Below are 15219 nucleotides of genomic sequence, written 5' to 3' on the forward strand. Positions count from 1 at the left end.
TGTCTGTCCTTAAGGCATGCTTCCTGCTGCCGTTTCACAGGTAGCTTTACCCCAAAGAGGGGCCCAGACAGCTCCCTAACAGGAGGCTGAAGTTTGTGTCCTGCCTTTGCCATCTGGGGGGAAGCAGGTCCACACTATCCCTTTCCTTCTCTCCTTCCAGTTCATTTGTAGCTCAGATTTCCACAGATATGTCATCTTTTGAGTCTGTCTGTTCTTGCAGGCTCCCTCCTGCACTGTGGCTGCCTTTAGCATCGAGTCTCTTCTTGAACAAATCAGAATTGAGTGTCAGCTCTCTCTGACCTGGAGATTAACAGCAAATTCTCTTTTCCCTGGTGCTAATAAGAAGGTCCTTTTAACATTGGCCTCACACCACTCCCTTTACTTACAGCACCTGCTAGTTAGTGCCTTTTCCAGCCCCGTTTTCATACAGAGCACAGGGTTTGCTTTGCTTATAGTATGTACCCAAGAGCATATGGGAGAAACGGGCATGATGGGGAGGTGGTTTGGATGTGGAGGGAGGAGATGGGAACTGCACCATTGCACTGATGGTTCCCAGTATTTACCTTTTTGTAACTAGGACGACTCTACCTCGCTCCCTCTTTGGCTGACGCGATGCCCACTGCCACCCCAGGACTGCAGAGGCCCCTGGGCCAGGGAGTGGTCTGCTCAGCTCCCTTAGCCCTTTGCCTTCCTCCTTGTTTCTCTGTCTTTTCTGCACCTTCATGCTGGATATTTTACTGCTTCTGTCCCTAACTCATTCACCCAGAGTTGCTTCTCCTGTACTTGCTGGAAAGTAGACAGTTTGCAGGGCAGACAGGAGAAGCAAGATGATGCAGAGCTGGTTGCAGTAAGTGCATCAGAGGTACCAGACCTGCGCCGTGCTCACATGCAGGCTGCACATCCAAGAGCTGGGAAGAGTCAACCTTGCAGCTTTCCAAAGGAAAGGGCAGATGAGCGTTATCTGTCCTTAAAAGCCTGAGGGAGGCTACCAACTCCTTGGAGCCAATGCTCTAGGAAATCTGTTGCTTTAGGCTGGGAAGCGTTTGCCCTCCCTGAGTCACCCATGGGTAGTGCTGTGGTGTCTCAGTGTGGGCTTCATGACCTTCCCTCCCATGCCAGCTCAGCCCTCACCGATTTTTTCAGTATTCATATTGCAATAGCACTGGAAAAGGCATTCTCCCCGGTGCTCGGAGCAGTCATGCTCTTGTGCTGAAGAGCCTGCCCTTCTCAGCTGAACCATGTGGAAATTGGAAACCTGGTGGCTTTGCCAAAGAATTAAGTACTTGAGGATCTTAATTTGGGCTGAGCGTTTTTCCTAGTTCCTCGTCAAGCACAACTGCATTACAAGTCACTAATGACTTTAACTAGAATGGTTCATAGGAAGTTTAAACTTACTGTAGACTTTAATTCAGTCACTGTCTTAAAGTATTTGTGTACTCTGCAAGTCTGTCTCGTGCTTGTTCTCTTTCTTTGTTCTTTTGGTAAAATGGCAAATCTGGAAATGTTTGCTTGCAGTAGTTGCGTTCTCATTAACACTACAGAGATGTCAGTGTCACAGAGTTCTTGTGTAACAGTTTATTGTCTGGTTGCAGTTTGACACACCACCCAGGGAAATAGTGGATGTGAAAGTTGGTAATTTCTCTGGCTGTATCCCTCCTGCATGTACTGTAATACTTACAAGGCATTCCCCCATCAACCCATCTAACAGCACTGTCCATGAACTCCCTATGGCCTAAGATGCTGTCCCTGTGGAAGCAGGAGCACAGCTCCAGATTACCCGTGGTGCTCTAATTGCTTTACTGTAACCCTTTGTAAATCAGCTGTACACCTGGCTTCTGGGGCCAGCCCAGCCCAGCGAGCACCTTCCCACTGCCAGCTGAACCCCCATGACAGAAACATTCCTGCATCCCTGTTGAATTACCTTTATTTAGCCTGCTGCTGGTGAGTGCGTCAAGCACGTCTAATAACATGATTGCTCTGTTTATCCTTCCATTAAGAACCACTTCAAGCAATATATGGTAATAATAAAAATGCATGTTCTAGAGTATGAAGTGATTTCTGCCTTTTAAAGAAGAATGTTAATGGGAGGTGGCGGCTCCATTTTTATCCCCGTGCACATTGCAGGGTTTTAGCTGACTGAATTATTTAAATCACACCTCTCTGCCTTCCAATTGCAGCACTGCCAAAACCTCCAACAGAGCCATTAGTGACTGAAACGACAGCTACCAGCGTTACCCTCACCTGGGATTCAGGCAACTCCGACCCCATTTCATATTACGTCATCCAGTACAAGCCCAAATCCTTGGAGGGTCAGTTCCAGGAGGTGGATGGTGTGGCAACAACCCGCTATAGCATAGGTGGGCTCAGCCCCTTCTCGGAGTATGAGTTCCGGGTCATCGCTGTCAATAACATTGGCAGGGGTCCCCCCAGTGAGCTGGTCGAAGCCCGGACAGGAGAGCAAGCTCCTTCAAGTCCACCTCTCAAAGTCCAGGCACGGATGCTGAGCGCCAGCACCATGTTGGTCCAGTGGGAGCAGCCAGAGGAACCAAATGGACAGATCAGAGGCTACCGCGTTTACTATACCACTGACCCGCATCTGCCTCTGAGCATGTGGCAGAAACACAACACTGACGACAGCCACCTCACCACCGTGGGCAGCCTCATCACGGGGACCACATACAGCATCCGCGTCCTGGCCTTTACTTCAGTGGGCGACGGGCCCCCCTCAGACATCATCCAGGTCAAAACGCAGCAAGGGGGTACGTATGGAGTGAGGTGTCACAGCTCTGTGTCCGCCCCAGTGGTGTGCAGCTCAGCTGTGCCTGATCTGTACTTGGTGCTCAAATGGTTGCATGTCAGAGTGGCATCCTCACCCCACAGCTATCAGATTTAAGCTATCCACTTGTCCTGGGGAGCTGGTATCAATCTCTGTACAAGTAACACAGCCCACGGTTTTGTCTGGGGATACAGTGGCTAAAATGTGACACAAGGTCCTGGACGTGGATATTGGCACCTATGGAACTGTGCCAGGCCTTCTGGGGTCTGAGTATGCATGTGGAAGGAAGGAGCTGGGATGCAGTCAGGGGCTGGAAGTGAGCGCAATTCCCATGGTCAGCTGCCTGGGTTGCAGGAGGTGCTTGCTTGTTGCCTGGGTTGTTCCAAGAGTTCAGTACTGGGAGAGAGAAGAAGGGAGGGTTCAGAAGGAATGAAAGAGAATCCTCACAAGGTAAAATGCAGACTCTGCAAAGCTGTGCATCTCCTTTTCCTGCATTTGCCTCTTGGCACTAACGATGTGTTTGGTCCCCAGTTCCTGCCCAGCCAGCTGACTTCCAGGCAGAAGCAGAGTCTGACACCCGCATCCTGTTGACGTGGCTGCCCGCCTCTCAGGAACGCATTACCAAATACGAGCTGCTCTACTGGGAGGGGGAGGATGGCACTCAGGTGAGGATCTTGCCTCTGCATCACCAGTACTTGGGGCCAGACATAACAATTCAGCAGCTTGGGAAGGGTGTCTGCTTGAGCTGGGGTGGCAACAGGACTGTTTCTCCTACACGTTTCTACTGTCTCATGGGTGTGTGATAGGAGTATGACAATCTCTGTCTGGCTTCTGTGTAAGTGACCTCAGCAGTGTTTGTCGATGTCCAGCAAAGTAGCTGGTGACTCGTTTGGGACTGAAAAGGCTCCAGAATACCACGCCACCATCCTTGAGACATCCTTTACAGCCTTTAAAAAGTAGTGCAGTAGGGCTTGCAGGTGGGTCTGAAATGGCCTCCAAAATGTGTCTGCAGCTCCAGGACTGGTTACACTTAAGGAGCAGATTGAGGGTGGCCTATAGAGAGCCCTTCCACATTTACTGTCGGGTCCCTAAAAGAAGTCCAGCTCTAAATATATCGAAAGTAGTGCTGGCTGCAGCACAGTGAGGACTGTGCCGTGACAGCACCACAGTGTACCCTGGTCCTCTCCTGTGTTTATAGTGGCACGAGAGCTGACAGAAATAAGTGCCCTCCGGGTGAAGTAGCAGCAAAACAAGTCCTTTACCAGCACTGTTTAGGTGCATTAGAGATGCCAGCTACTCCAGGACAAAGGCTTTACTCTGTTTCACAGGCAGACACTGTCTTTTGGGAGGAAACAAGCTCATGTGTCCTGTGCCCCTCATCTAGACTGTGTAGCTAGACCCAGCATTCCCACAAAGCTGTCAGGCAGTGAGCGTGGTCTGGACACCAGGCAGTGCAGCCTGGCTGTCAGAGAGGTCTGCTTACCTGCAGAATCCTTGTATTTCACCCAGAAAGCTCCATGCCTTGGAGTCCTGCAGGACTGCAACAGGTTTGGCAGCATGGTTGTGACTTTCTGTGGGGCCAGAATGGGTGATAGGGCTGCCTATTCCCTTGGCACTGGGAGCTGAGAGCCAGATTTTCTGTATTCTCCAACTACACCAGATAATCTGTGTTTCCCTTTATTTGCCAGCAAAAGGTGGAGTTTGACCCAACCTCCTCGTATGCTGTGGAAGGTCTCAAGCCAGACACGCTGTATAAGTTCCGTCTGGGTGCCCGCTCAGAGCTGGGAGTAGGAGTCTACACCCCCATGATTGAAGCCAGAACTGCCCAATCCAGTAAGTTTCTGACACTCTGCACTACTGAAGATGAAGCAAAAGCAGTCCAGTTTCCATTGCCTGGGCACAGAGTAGCTCAGTGCCTCTGCCCATCTGAAGGGATGCCGGCATGCAGTTTGGTAAAGGGTGTAGTGGTGAAAGTCAGCTGGGGTTTTGAATCAGGGCTCTTTGGCAGAGGGGGTGCACCGAAGTGGTAAGTTGTTTCTTCACGTCCCTTTGATCATGCCATCTTTACCTAAGGGTAGATTCGTAAAAACTGATGGAGAAGTGAAGCAGGCTGGGAAATGCTTTGGAGAGATTGATTTGAGTGGGTTTGTGCATCTCTATGAATTCACTCCCATGCAGACAAGCTGTCTGGACAGGCAGCATATGGGTGTTTGGCTCTAAATGTGACTTGTCTCCAAACCATTGGATTTTCACCCCTTCACTCCCTGTTCCAGCTGCCTTGCTTCCACAGGAGTCCAGGTCTGGTGCATACACTTGATTGCAAGTATCCTCCGAGGCCGGTTGTGCCTGTGGCTGTCAGGCAGCTGGAGGAGTCAGTTTGGGCAAGTGGCTGTTTCCCTGGGTTGTGTGAGCAAGTGAGGCTGCTGCTTCTGGGACTGCAGCACTAGGGGAAACCAGAACGAGCTGCAGCTGAGTTAACAGAGAGGCTAGATAATGAGGTGACCCAGGCAATATCACTTTCATCCTCACTCTGCCCCATGTGATCACAGAGCAGGAGTTTGCATTGCTCTGATTGGCAGCTCAAAGTGCTGCGCGTAAGCAGATTAAGGCTATCAAAGGGCCCTGCGATAAGCTCGTTTTCACTAACGATTTTTGGGCTTGCCATTATGCAAAGAGCATTAAAAGGGGGGGAAAAAGACATTTCCGTTCGCACCGTCTGTCTGGGATTTACTAGCTCTGTGGGGTGAGCGGTTGGCAAAGGCAGCCAGCCTTCCCTGCCGGGAGGGTGCCAGCACACACAGCAGCCGAGAGCCTGAGATGGCCATTAGAAAGGGAGCTCAGGCAGGGAAGAGCAGCTCTGCTCACCATTGGAATGACCTTCTCTTTCAGGAAAACTCAGCTTCATTAACATATCAGTCACAGGGATTCCTCCACCTCCTTAAGTGAGCTAATGGTGTCTTAGTACTGCACAATAGACAGGTATGAAAATGGAGAGAGGTTCAGATCGTGCAGTTATAAATATTTGAACAGTGAGAACAAATTCTAAGTTTGGGGATTTGTATACCTATTTCAGATAGTTTTTGTATTGATAGGCAAAGGTTGCAGCAACTCTCCTGCACTTAAATTAATTCCATCAGTGGATGCTCTTATCCTTGAACAGACTTAATCAGAGACAGCTCCATGCATAAATGAGTCCTTTAGAATCTCACAGGAGTCCAAATAAGAAAAACCTTTGCTTTGTGGACTCTTCAAGGCAGATATCTTCCCATGATGTTCACATGCTGTCTGCTCACAGAGGATCTCATACCGGTGTGTTTTTAAGGTTGTTGCTTCACTGGCCAGCAGACATCTGTTTAGTAAGAGAGATGTGCACAAGCTGGAAGAGATCTGTCCAAAAGCCACAGGAATAGCTTGGTTTGACCAGTGAAACCCTCCATACATTGAGGGCCCTAAGGGTTCTTTGATTTATCCAAGAAGTGACTGGGTCTTGGTTTACAGGCCCCTACTTGAGAAGATACCTGCTGGCAATAGAAGATCCCTGCTGGCAATCTATTCTCTGAGAAGGGTCCTTGGCAGTTACTACTGGGCCATTCAGTGAGGGTGACAAACCGCTGGCTGAACAGTCCCAGGGCAGAGTGGATTCTTGGGTACTGGGGGTCTCAAAGTCAAGTAGGTCTTTCAGAAAGCTCTGCTTTAGCTCAGCAGAAGTTGTGTGCACAATTTCCAGGCAGAAATTCTTTGGTCTGCACTTAGCAACACCTCACATTAGATGGATGGATTGGTCCCGTGTGGCCTTAGAATTTACTAATCTAGAAAGAGAGTTGCTCCCAGCTTCAAACTGGTCTCCTTCCTGCACTCTTCCATCTGGTTGCCCTGAGAAAGGCTGTTAAATCTTGGCAGTTGACATGTTCAGGTGGGATACAAACTGCGGCAACAGTCAAACTCCTGCTTTCCAGGGAGCCTGTCTTCAGGCTCTATTCCTGTCCCTGACAAACCAGTCAAGGGTAAGGTAGGAGGCACATCATCACTATGAGTCACTAATGGGCTGGAGAAGGATGTCTGTATTGCTGCTGCTGGGCTTTTCTTGTGGCATCCCTACCCAGGAGTGGTAGGGATGCCTGTCCAGAAAGGCCAGAGGGGTACAGTGCCCCTTTGCACCCTTCCAGCAGCACAGCTCGGATCCTGTCTCCTGAGAAGACAGCTGCCTTCTGGACTCTCTTGCCTGCTAAGCTGCTAGCTTAGATGCTGGGAACCTCCAAAAAGTACAAGCAATGCTGCTTTGAGGGTCTGAGGACCACGGAGGAGTTTTCCAGGAGTCTGTGGTGCCTCAGGCAAGCAGTATGATGCAGGAGAGGAGCGTCAGCTCTGTGCCCATCAGGCCTCAGCATTAAAATGCTGTTCTCGCTTGAAACACTGATGTGGGTCTAGAGGCTGCCTTTTCCCTAGCTTAGGGAGTAGGTGGGCTTGATGGGCTCACAGGGGTGCTGTGGGCCGGTGGGGGTGGCTGGGGTGAGTAGCCTGGAGGCAGCAGAGATTTGCACAGTGTGCGTATGGGTATGTCTGCATGTGTGGGTGCATGCTGGCCACCCAGTCTGCTCTTTGCCCACCCCAGGAGGGACACTTCCACTCCTTGTGCATTTTAAGTTGATCCTTCTCATGTTACCAAGTTTTATTTTGCTTTCTTTAAGTGTTAATCTGAGTTTTTGCCTTGCACGTCATGTGTGTGACTCTTACCCAGTCAACAGCCAACATCTGACCTGCCCACACTGCCAGCTAAAGCTGCCTTTGGAGAAGGAGCTCACTGCTGCATCCCAAGAGATGCTCTAGAGGCCCAAAGCCAGAGCAAGTCTCTTCTGTGAAGGGCCTCTCTGCAGATAGTGGCAAAGGAAAAGCTTGCCAAGCTCCTTATGTCTCACCTGTCCCCTCTGAGGAATGCCACCACACACTGTGTCTACCTGAATTCACTCTTGATGTTGCTATATCTCTTAATACCACTCTTGGTGGTGCTATATCTTCCTACTCTCTTCTCTGCCACTTCTCTGCTGATTAACCAAGAGTGTGGGGATTCATTTTCTACTCCTGCTTCCTTCCGGTGCACCAGATGGCAGGTCCAGTCCCACTCTGCCTCAAGTAGGCAACTGTTTCCTTCCGTGCATTGCTTTGACTTCGCTTTCCTCCAGTGTAGCTCCCATAGCAGCAGCCTGACTCTGGTCAGGCATTCTCTCTTCCAGCTCCGTCACTGCCCACTCTCCCTCCATCTTTCCTCTCTTCAGGCACCCTGGCCCATGCACCAGGGATGGTCCCTGCTCCCTGAGCACAGAAATGGGCACCAAGAGTTGCATGCAGCCTGCGACTGCCTCTGCAAGCAAGTGGACCTTGTTCCCAGCAAGCAGAAGTCACCAGTGGCATTGGAAGTTCCTGCTGTCCCCACCTTTCCTACATCTTTTCCCACTGCCCACCTATGCCCACCAAACTCAAGGCACAGTTGCTGGGTGCTTTAATTATCTGAGGTCCCTGCTGCTATCTGGAGTCATGTAGGTTGTGTTTGCCTCTGTGCAGGCGGTGAGCAGCCAGGCTTGTCCCGGTGCCCCAGGAAGGCTGGCTCTGGTGCACTGATGGCTTCATGGACTGCAGCACAGGGAAGGGCACCAGTCTTTTTTCAGGTGTTTCTAGTTTTCTGTGTGCAGTGAAGAATGGAAGCAGCCTTTCACCTGCTGTGGCAAAGCAAAATACCTTGTACTCCATTATTGCTTGTCCAGACAGCTTTCTAGCCTTAGAGCAACTGTGTGTGCTTTTTTTGGTGGTGCTGCCCTGTCCTCTCTGCTTAGGGCTCTTGCCTTCTGTGCAAGCACCCGGGATGGACCCATCTCCCTTGTGCCTTCCCCGACCAGCTGGGCTCCATTCCTTCTCCAGGCTTCCACCCTTGTCTTCTGTGCAAGCATGCTGTCTGCAGCATCCCTCGGTAATGAGGCCGAATGGGAGAGGGCTGCTGCTGCTATGAGAGGGCTCCCATGCTGCCAGGGCCCTGTTGCAACAGGATGGCAGTTCTGCAAGGCTGGAAAAGGGAATGAATCAGGCAGGCATCCTAGAGATGCTCTGCTTTGTCCAGGTCGTTTCCTTTCCCAATGCCTTTCTTCCCCCTTGCCCCCAGATTTGTTTCACTGCTCTTCACCAGCCATGTTGTGTAGAGAGGACTACTCCTCATCCCAGTGAGAAATGTCCACTGCCCCGATCCCATTCCTCCTCCTGTGGCCAGCTACCGTTTCTGGGGCTTAGAAGTTAGCACAAACTGCAGGTGGTATTTTGCCTGGGAGGGGACAAGACCTGCCTGCCTTCCCCTGTACAGCTCCATAGGCCAGGAAGCCACTGAGGCAGGTAACCAGTTTGTCAGGCGCAAAGCAGACAGTCCCAGATACTAGGCACACGTGCAAAGCAGCACAACCTTGTTATCTCCTGTTTCCACATGGTGCCTGCCTCCCACCTGGGTCAGGGTGCTGCTCACAGCTGATGGTCGTGATTTCAAACCCGCCTGGACACACTCCAGCCAGCCTTAGTCACCCCTACGCTCTTTTGTTTCCTCCACTTGTCTAGGAGCGGGTTTTGCAAGCCTGCATACAATCTGGTGTGTGAGCTTCCCCTTCTGTCACTCTTGCCTTCTGTAGCTTCCTACCCCTTCTGGTTTCCATCTGCTTCAGATCTTCACTGGAAGCATCTTTCTTCTCCCCACCAGTCTCTCTCTCACACTGCGCTTCCCTTGCTGCCATTTGTTGTGTTTGGTAAAGTGAGCTTCCAGAACTGCTTTGGGAAGAGGTGTTCTCTGATGTGGAACAGCACTTCTGTTCATCAGGCTTTCAAATACAAGTTGCCCCTAGTGCCATCTTTAATGGTGTGCAAGGAAGGCAGGCAGTTGTCCAGGAGGCTACTGGCCGAATTTCCATGTGTATGTCCAGTGCTCGGTTGGCTGGGTAAAAGTTCCCTGTGCATTTTGGTTTGTCCTTCCACTCATTTCCCTTCATCTCCCCCGTTCATTTATTTATCCCCAGCCCCCTCCGCCCCACCCCAAGAAGTCGAGTGTATAAGCACCAGCTCCACTACCATCCGGGTAAGTTGGGTGCCACCGCCTGCCCAGAGCCGCAATGGGGTCATCACCCAGTACTCCATTGCATACCAGGCAGTGGAAGGAGATGACAACACCAAGCATGTGGTGGATGGCATTGGACGGGAGCACTCCAGCTGGGAGATCAAGGACCTGGAGAAATGGACGGAGTACAAGGTGTGGGTAAGGGCTCACACCGATGTGGGGCCAGGACCGGAGAGCATCCCTGTGCACGTGCGCACTGACGAGGATGGTAGGTGTTACTGAACAGCTCCTTCAGCTACTGCCTTGGGGTAACCAGGACTCTCCTAGCTGCATTGCCGGGAAAGGGGGGGAAGGAGTGGGGATGTTGGCCCAAGAGTGGTTTTCAAGCAGGACCAGAGGCTGTCAGGAGCAGTGCTTTGGTCAGCTGCTCCAAGGAGTGAGTGTCCACAGTTGCCCTGGAGTTGAGGGTGGGGGATTGCTCTGCTGGCCCTTGCTCTGATGCAATGGTTGCTTCCAGGCTGTAGGTCAGATGTCCTAGCGTGGTCCCACAAGGGTCCTGTGTGTATTAGCAGTGCTTCCTGCACACAGGAGGAGGCATTGCACTGCTTTGCCATTTGGACTTTCTAGTGTTTTGGGGTGGTGGTTTCCATTTTACTGAAGGTGTAACGTGAGTTCTCCCAGCCAGAGGTTTCTTTCACGTTGTGATCAGGACTTAAAAGTTGACTTGTTGACCTGAAATCCAACAAGCTAAGGAGGGGAAAAGAAATCAATTTGAAACTTGTGGCTATCACAGGAGAGCTGCTGCCTGCCCCAGCTTGCAGGCAAGCCACAGCTTATATAAATCTGCTCTTCTGCTCGAGAGTCAGAATATCGCATGTACAGAACACTTTACTGGATACGACAGCTTTAAAGAGAAATTGCTTTGTGTTAGCAGGGCTGTCAGTTATGTCATCATGGCTTAAGCCATTTCCTTTGAAAGTGCCAGAGCTCAGGGTGACAGTAGGAGCTTCCATGGCTTCATGCTGACCCCAAAAGCTGTGGATCTAATGGGAGAAAAAGGAGTTGCAGCGTGCAGGCAAAGAAAGGATGATCTCTGCGTTGCCCAGTCAGCGTAGCAAATTGAAACCAGACATGTTACAGTTTCCCTAAATGGGCGGCCACTGTCCCCCACGTCTCCGTGGCTCTGGAAGTGGCATCCAGGAATGTTTGCTGACTGCATTCCTGGTCTGGCAAACACATCTGTGTGTGTCCTGCTGCCTGTATGGCTTGCTTCAGTTCTCATTCTGCAGAGCTGTAGCCCAGGGGAAGCTGCTACCCCAGAAATGTCGCAACAAACTCTCTCAGTTAGTTTTCAGGCACAGTGGTTGGACATTCCAGCTTAGCTGTCAGGAGTGATTTCGTATCCCTCTGACATGCTGATGTTTAGTAGATAACCGTGATGAAGGAATGAGAAATGCTGAACTGTGATCTAAACACAAATTGAGCTTTCCCTCTTTGGTTCTCAGGTGCAGCACATATTTCCCATAATGGGGTACGATGGTGTTCCTCGAAACACTGTCATCTGCTCACATTCACATAATTTTGTGTCCCTGCAACATCCCCATATTACGTCCTGCCAAGGCCTCCCGCCTTCTCTTGCCAGCAGAGCTTGACACGCAGCTTCTGTCTGGCTCTCAGGGAGGATCTTGTTTTTCACTTGGACTCCCAACTGTGTGTGTGGGCAGGTGTCTTGCTAGGGCAGGAGAGCCCTGTGGCTTGTGCAAGGTCACTGCACCAAGTGAATTGTGGATTACAGCGCAGGCTGCTCCAGCCAGAAGGAGGTAACCATTCAAGCACAGCCCCCTCCGTTCCCATACCTTGAGCTGGCCTCGTGGTACTAAAGTGCTCCATTCCTTCTTTCTCTATTTCATTTAATTATCTACAATTAAGAAGGACATCTGGGGAAAATAATTAATTGCCCTGCGGCTTAAAAACTGTGCTTACCTACTGGGTAGCTGTTTCTTCCCATTTAGTTGGTTGAAACAGCAATACCCATTATGTCTGCTTGTCAGCTATCCATTCCCTAATTATCTAGTACTGATTATTTCTTACTGTGTTGAGAATTGGGGCGTACAGAGTTCCAAACCCCTGGATTTTCCCCGGTAGTGGAGGGCGGAAGGGGTCCTGCAGTAGTGGTGCAAGGATGGAGCCCAGGTCCTTCACTTGGGTACTGAGCACTCGTGTAGCAGCGATGTTCTCTGCAGGGAGTGCACACCTCTGCTCCCCGCTGCTTCAGATGGAAGGAGCTTTCCAGGAGCAACTGAGAAGCTAATTTTTTAGCATTGACATTTTTGTCACAGTCAATGCAAGAGCAAAAAGTAATAAGGAGGTAATTTTTCCAAATGGTAAATAGGGTATAAATACATTTTTAAACGGGCTTCACCTTGCAAGAAAATGGATATTTTCTGGGCAGTGTAATTTTTCATTTTATTATCAAAAAGCATTCAGCTAGCCGTGCATGAAATACAGTCCCCAGAGCTGTCACAATCCCCATGGGCCCCTTTATCTGGCTGAGTTCAGTGACTGCTGTCTCTGAGCTCTGGGTTATTGTTTTAGGATGGCGCTTTTCCTCCTCATTAACCTCTCGCTGTCACAGGGGAAGAGTGTGTGCGCTCTGGCTGATGGCAGGTACCAGGGCTCCCCACAGGGCAGGCTCGGCACCCAGCCACACTACCTGGGGTTGTGGGACTGCATTTGGGTGTACACAGAGGGAGCTGAGAGGAGGTGTTGTGACAAGCAGGATGTAAAGAAGGCTTCAAAACCCCTGCCTCTGCTGCAGGGCACCCTGAGCTGCAGGTGGTTACCCTGTTCTTTATATGCTGCTGTATTCTTGTATTCTTCCTTGCTCCCCCTACTGCTGGAGACAAGATGGACCCTGGGTCTGATCCAGCACAGTGGCTTTTATTAGGGGTGCTCCTGCATATCACAGTCATGCTTTTTCCTACTGAGAGTAGCAGAAGTGCTTGGGTGCTGGGAGAGGGTCCGGGGATATGGTCCCGCTGGAAAACTGCCATATGACGTCCTGGGCAGGTACAGGGAACTTGTGGCATCAGGGCCATCCTTGTAATGAGGTGGAGGGAAGGTAGCAAAGGAGGGAGATGTAGATGACAGTAGTTGTGTGGTGCTTGCTAACTGTCTGTCCTGTGTGTGTTACAGTGCCCAGCGCCCCACCGCGAAAGGTGGAGGTAGAATCTGTGAATTCGACGGCCATTCGGGTGAGCTGGAAGCTGCCCATCTCCAACAAGCAGCACGGGCAGATCCGCGGGTACCAGGTTACATATGTGAAGCTGGAAAACAACGAGCCCCGAGGGCAGCCAGTGATCAAGGACGTCATGCTGTCGGAAGCACAGGTACAGTGTGGGGACCAGGGGCTGGTGGGCATGGCACCTTCCCTCTCCGCAGAGGGCCAGGCTGGGTGGATCCAAGTATTTCTTGGCCTCCTCTTGCAGCTCCAGAGCGTGGGACTCAGCCCTGCCTGAGCAAGGCAAACAATTTATCCCTAAACTGTGGGTTACAAATGGGTGAAAAGCTTAATCAGGAAAGGATTGTTTAGGAAAGATGATGTATTGGATGATGCTCCTTTCTTACCCTTTTTCTGACCTGTACCTCTCTCTGCCTGCTATGTCCTGTGCAGACTCCAGCTGGAGCAAATTATGTTTTGCCAGTCAGGTTATGAAACCACCGGAGAGTTTTAAATAAGCCTTGAGTCTGCTGCTTTCGTGCTGCTGACAATGTTCAGGGCAAAGCTTCTCTATTGGCAGAGTCCACCAGGGTGCTGCCTGCTCGTGGGGCGCAGGGGTGGCTCTGCACTGTTGGGTGGGCACAGCCTCCCTTCCCTCCTGCTTTTGCAAGGCAGGCACTTGACTTTGTGTTGCCTCTAGAAACCAAACTGTAGGTGAAGCCAACGGACTCTGGGAAAGACTGGGGGAGGGAGGGGGAGGAAGAGTGAGGTGCAGACCCACATCACCTGTAAATGACTTTGCCCTCTGCAATTGCTGTCCAACAATCTGCTCATATTTATGCGATCTCCTGGATACCTCACCAGCTGTGAGCTGAGACTGTGTTCCCACGTGGTGCTCCAGGCATGGTTGTGCTCTGCCCAGCCCAGCAATGTGTAGTTGCCTCTTTCCTAGGGTCCAGGGAAGTTTTTGGTGCCCTGTCTGTGATGAAATACAGCTCTTCTTTGGAGCAAGGGTCCTTCATCCTGGATGACCCATGCTGATCTCAACAAAGATAATCGTATAAATGAAGTACAGGAACCGCTGGTGTTGGAAGTGATGAGTAATCGATTCAGAGCTGGCTAGCTTGAATGATGCCCAATATAAATACTGGAGAGCTGCAACGATTAATTGATCTGTCTCCTGAATGCAGCTGTGAATCATTTATACGTTTGTCAGTGGGGAGTGCAGTGCTCAGAGGCGACTTTACTCCCCATTCTGAAGGATAAAACTCAGTAATAAAGTGGAAGGGGAAAATTAAAGGCAGAAAATGCTTTTAGGGTCCTTGCAGTTGTTGTCCGGGGCACGTCTCTGTTTATGTTTCAGATGTTGCTTTATTTTAATTGCTAGAAAAGCTACTTACTGCCCTTTACTTATTCCAGGAGGATATAATCTTCTGTGTTGTTTGAACAATTGATGCTGTGTTGTTCAGCTGGAGTTTGGAGTTAATGGATTGGTCCCAAGCGTAGGTGGGCGAAGTTGGCAATGTTGTTCTTGTTGGTGTTTTCAAATATTTTATGCTTGCCCAGCCAGTTCTGCTTTTGCTCCTAACTCATACATTTCAGAGAAAGAAACCCCAAGCTAATGTGCAGGAATGAGGATGTCGGAGCCAGAAACTTTCCAAGGAGTGCTGGATTTTGCATTATTTCATATGTGTGCATCAAGGAGGCAAGTTGCTTGAAGTTTCCTGGCCTGTCAGACAACTTACCAGTCTTTCATATTTGGTGAATTTATGTGGGAAAGTTTTTGATTGCTGTGATTTTTTTTTTTTTTTTTTGGCATGTATGGTGCTGAACTCATCTGCTGTAATTTTTGGATGGAAGTGAAGGCCAAAAGATAGTTGCAGAGAAGTGACTACTCTGAAGGAGTCATGTCACTCTTGGGATAAACTAATGGTGACCCTGCAGGGAAGAGGTTTCACTGACTTGGCAGAAGAGATCTTTATTTCCCACAAGAATGAGAAGCCAGGCATGACCTGTGCTTGTGATGAAATACATCTGCTCTAGAAGCTGAAGAACCCTGTAAGAACTGCCATGTTTCAGTACAGCAGCGGATGTCTTTGCAAACAGCCAGATCCAACTTCAATGAGTAGTCTTGGAAGAGTT

At 50.3% G+C, this 15219-nt stretch overlaps 1 protein-coding gene across 1 annotated transcript in view; it reads left to right on the top strand.

Annotated features, from left to right (window-relative positions):
• Positions 1 to 15219, top strand: part of PTPRF (protein tyrosine phosphatase, receptor type, F) — a gene marked incomplete at its 5' end in the record, with an annotated part of 199831 nt that overhangs the window by 126328 nt on the left and 58284 nt on the right. The window contains 5 exons of the mRNA XM_010078593.1: positions 2178 to 2759; positions 3308 to 3441; positions 4465 to 4609; positions 9820 to 10125; positions 13053 to 13246. Coding sequence (XP_010076895.1) covers positions 2178 to 2759; positions 3308 to 3441; positions 4465 to 4609; positions 9820 to 10125; positions 13053 to 13246 — 1361 coding nt within the window. The remainder of the gene's footprint in view (positions 1 to 2177; positions 2760 to 3307; positions 3442 to 4464; positions 4610 to 9819; positions 10126 to 13052; positions 13247 to 15219) is intronic.

The sequence above is a fragment of the Pterocles gutturalis genome, unplaced genomic scaffold (assembly GCF_000699245.1).
Source record: "Pterocles gutturalis isolate BGI_N339 unplaced genomic scaffold, ASM69924v1 scaffold5481, whole genome shotgun sequence".
In the NCBI taxonomy this organism is placed as follows: Eukaryota; Metazoa; Chordata; class Aves; order Pterocliformes; family Pteroclidae; genus Pterocles; species Pterocles gutturalis.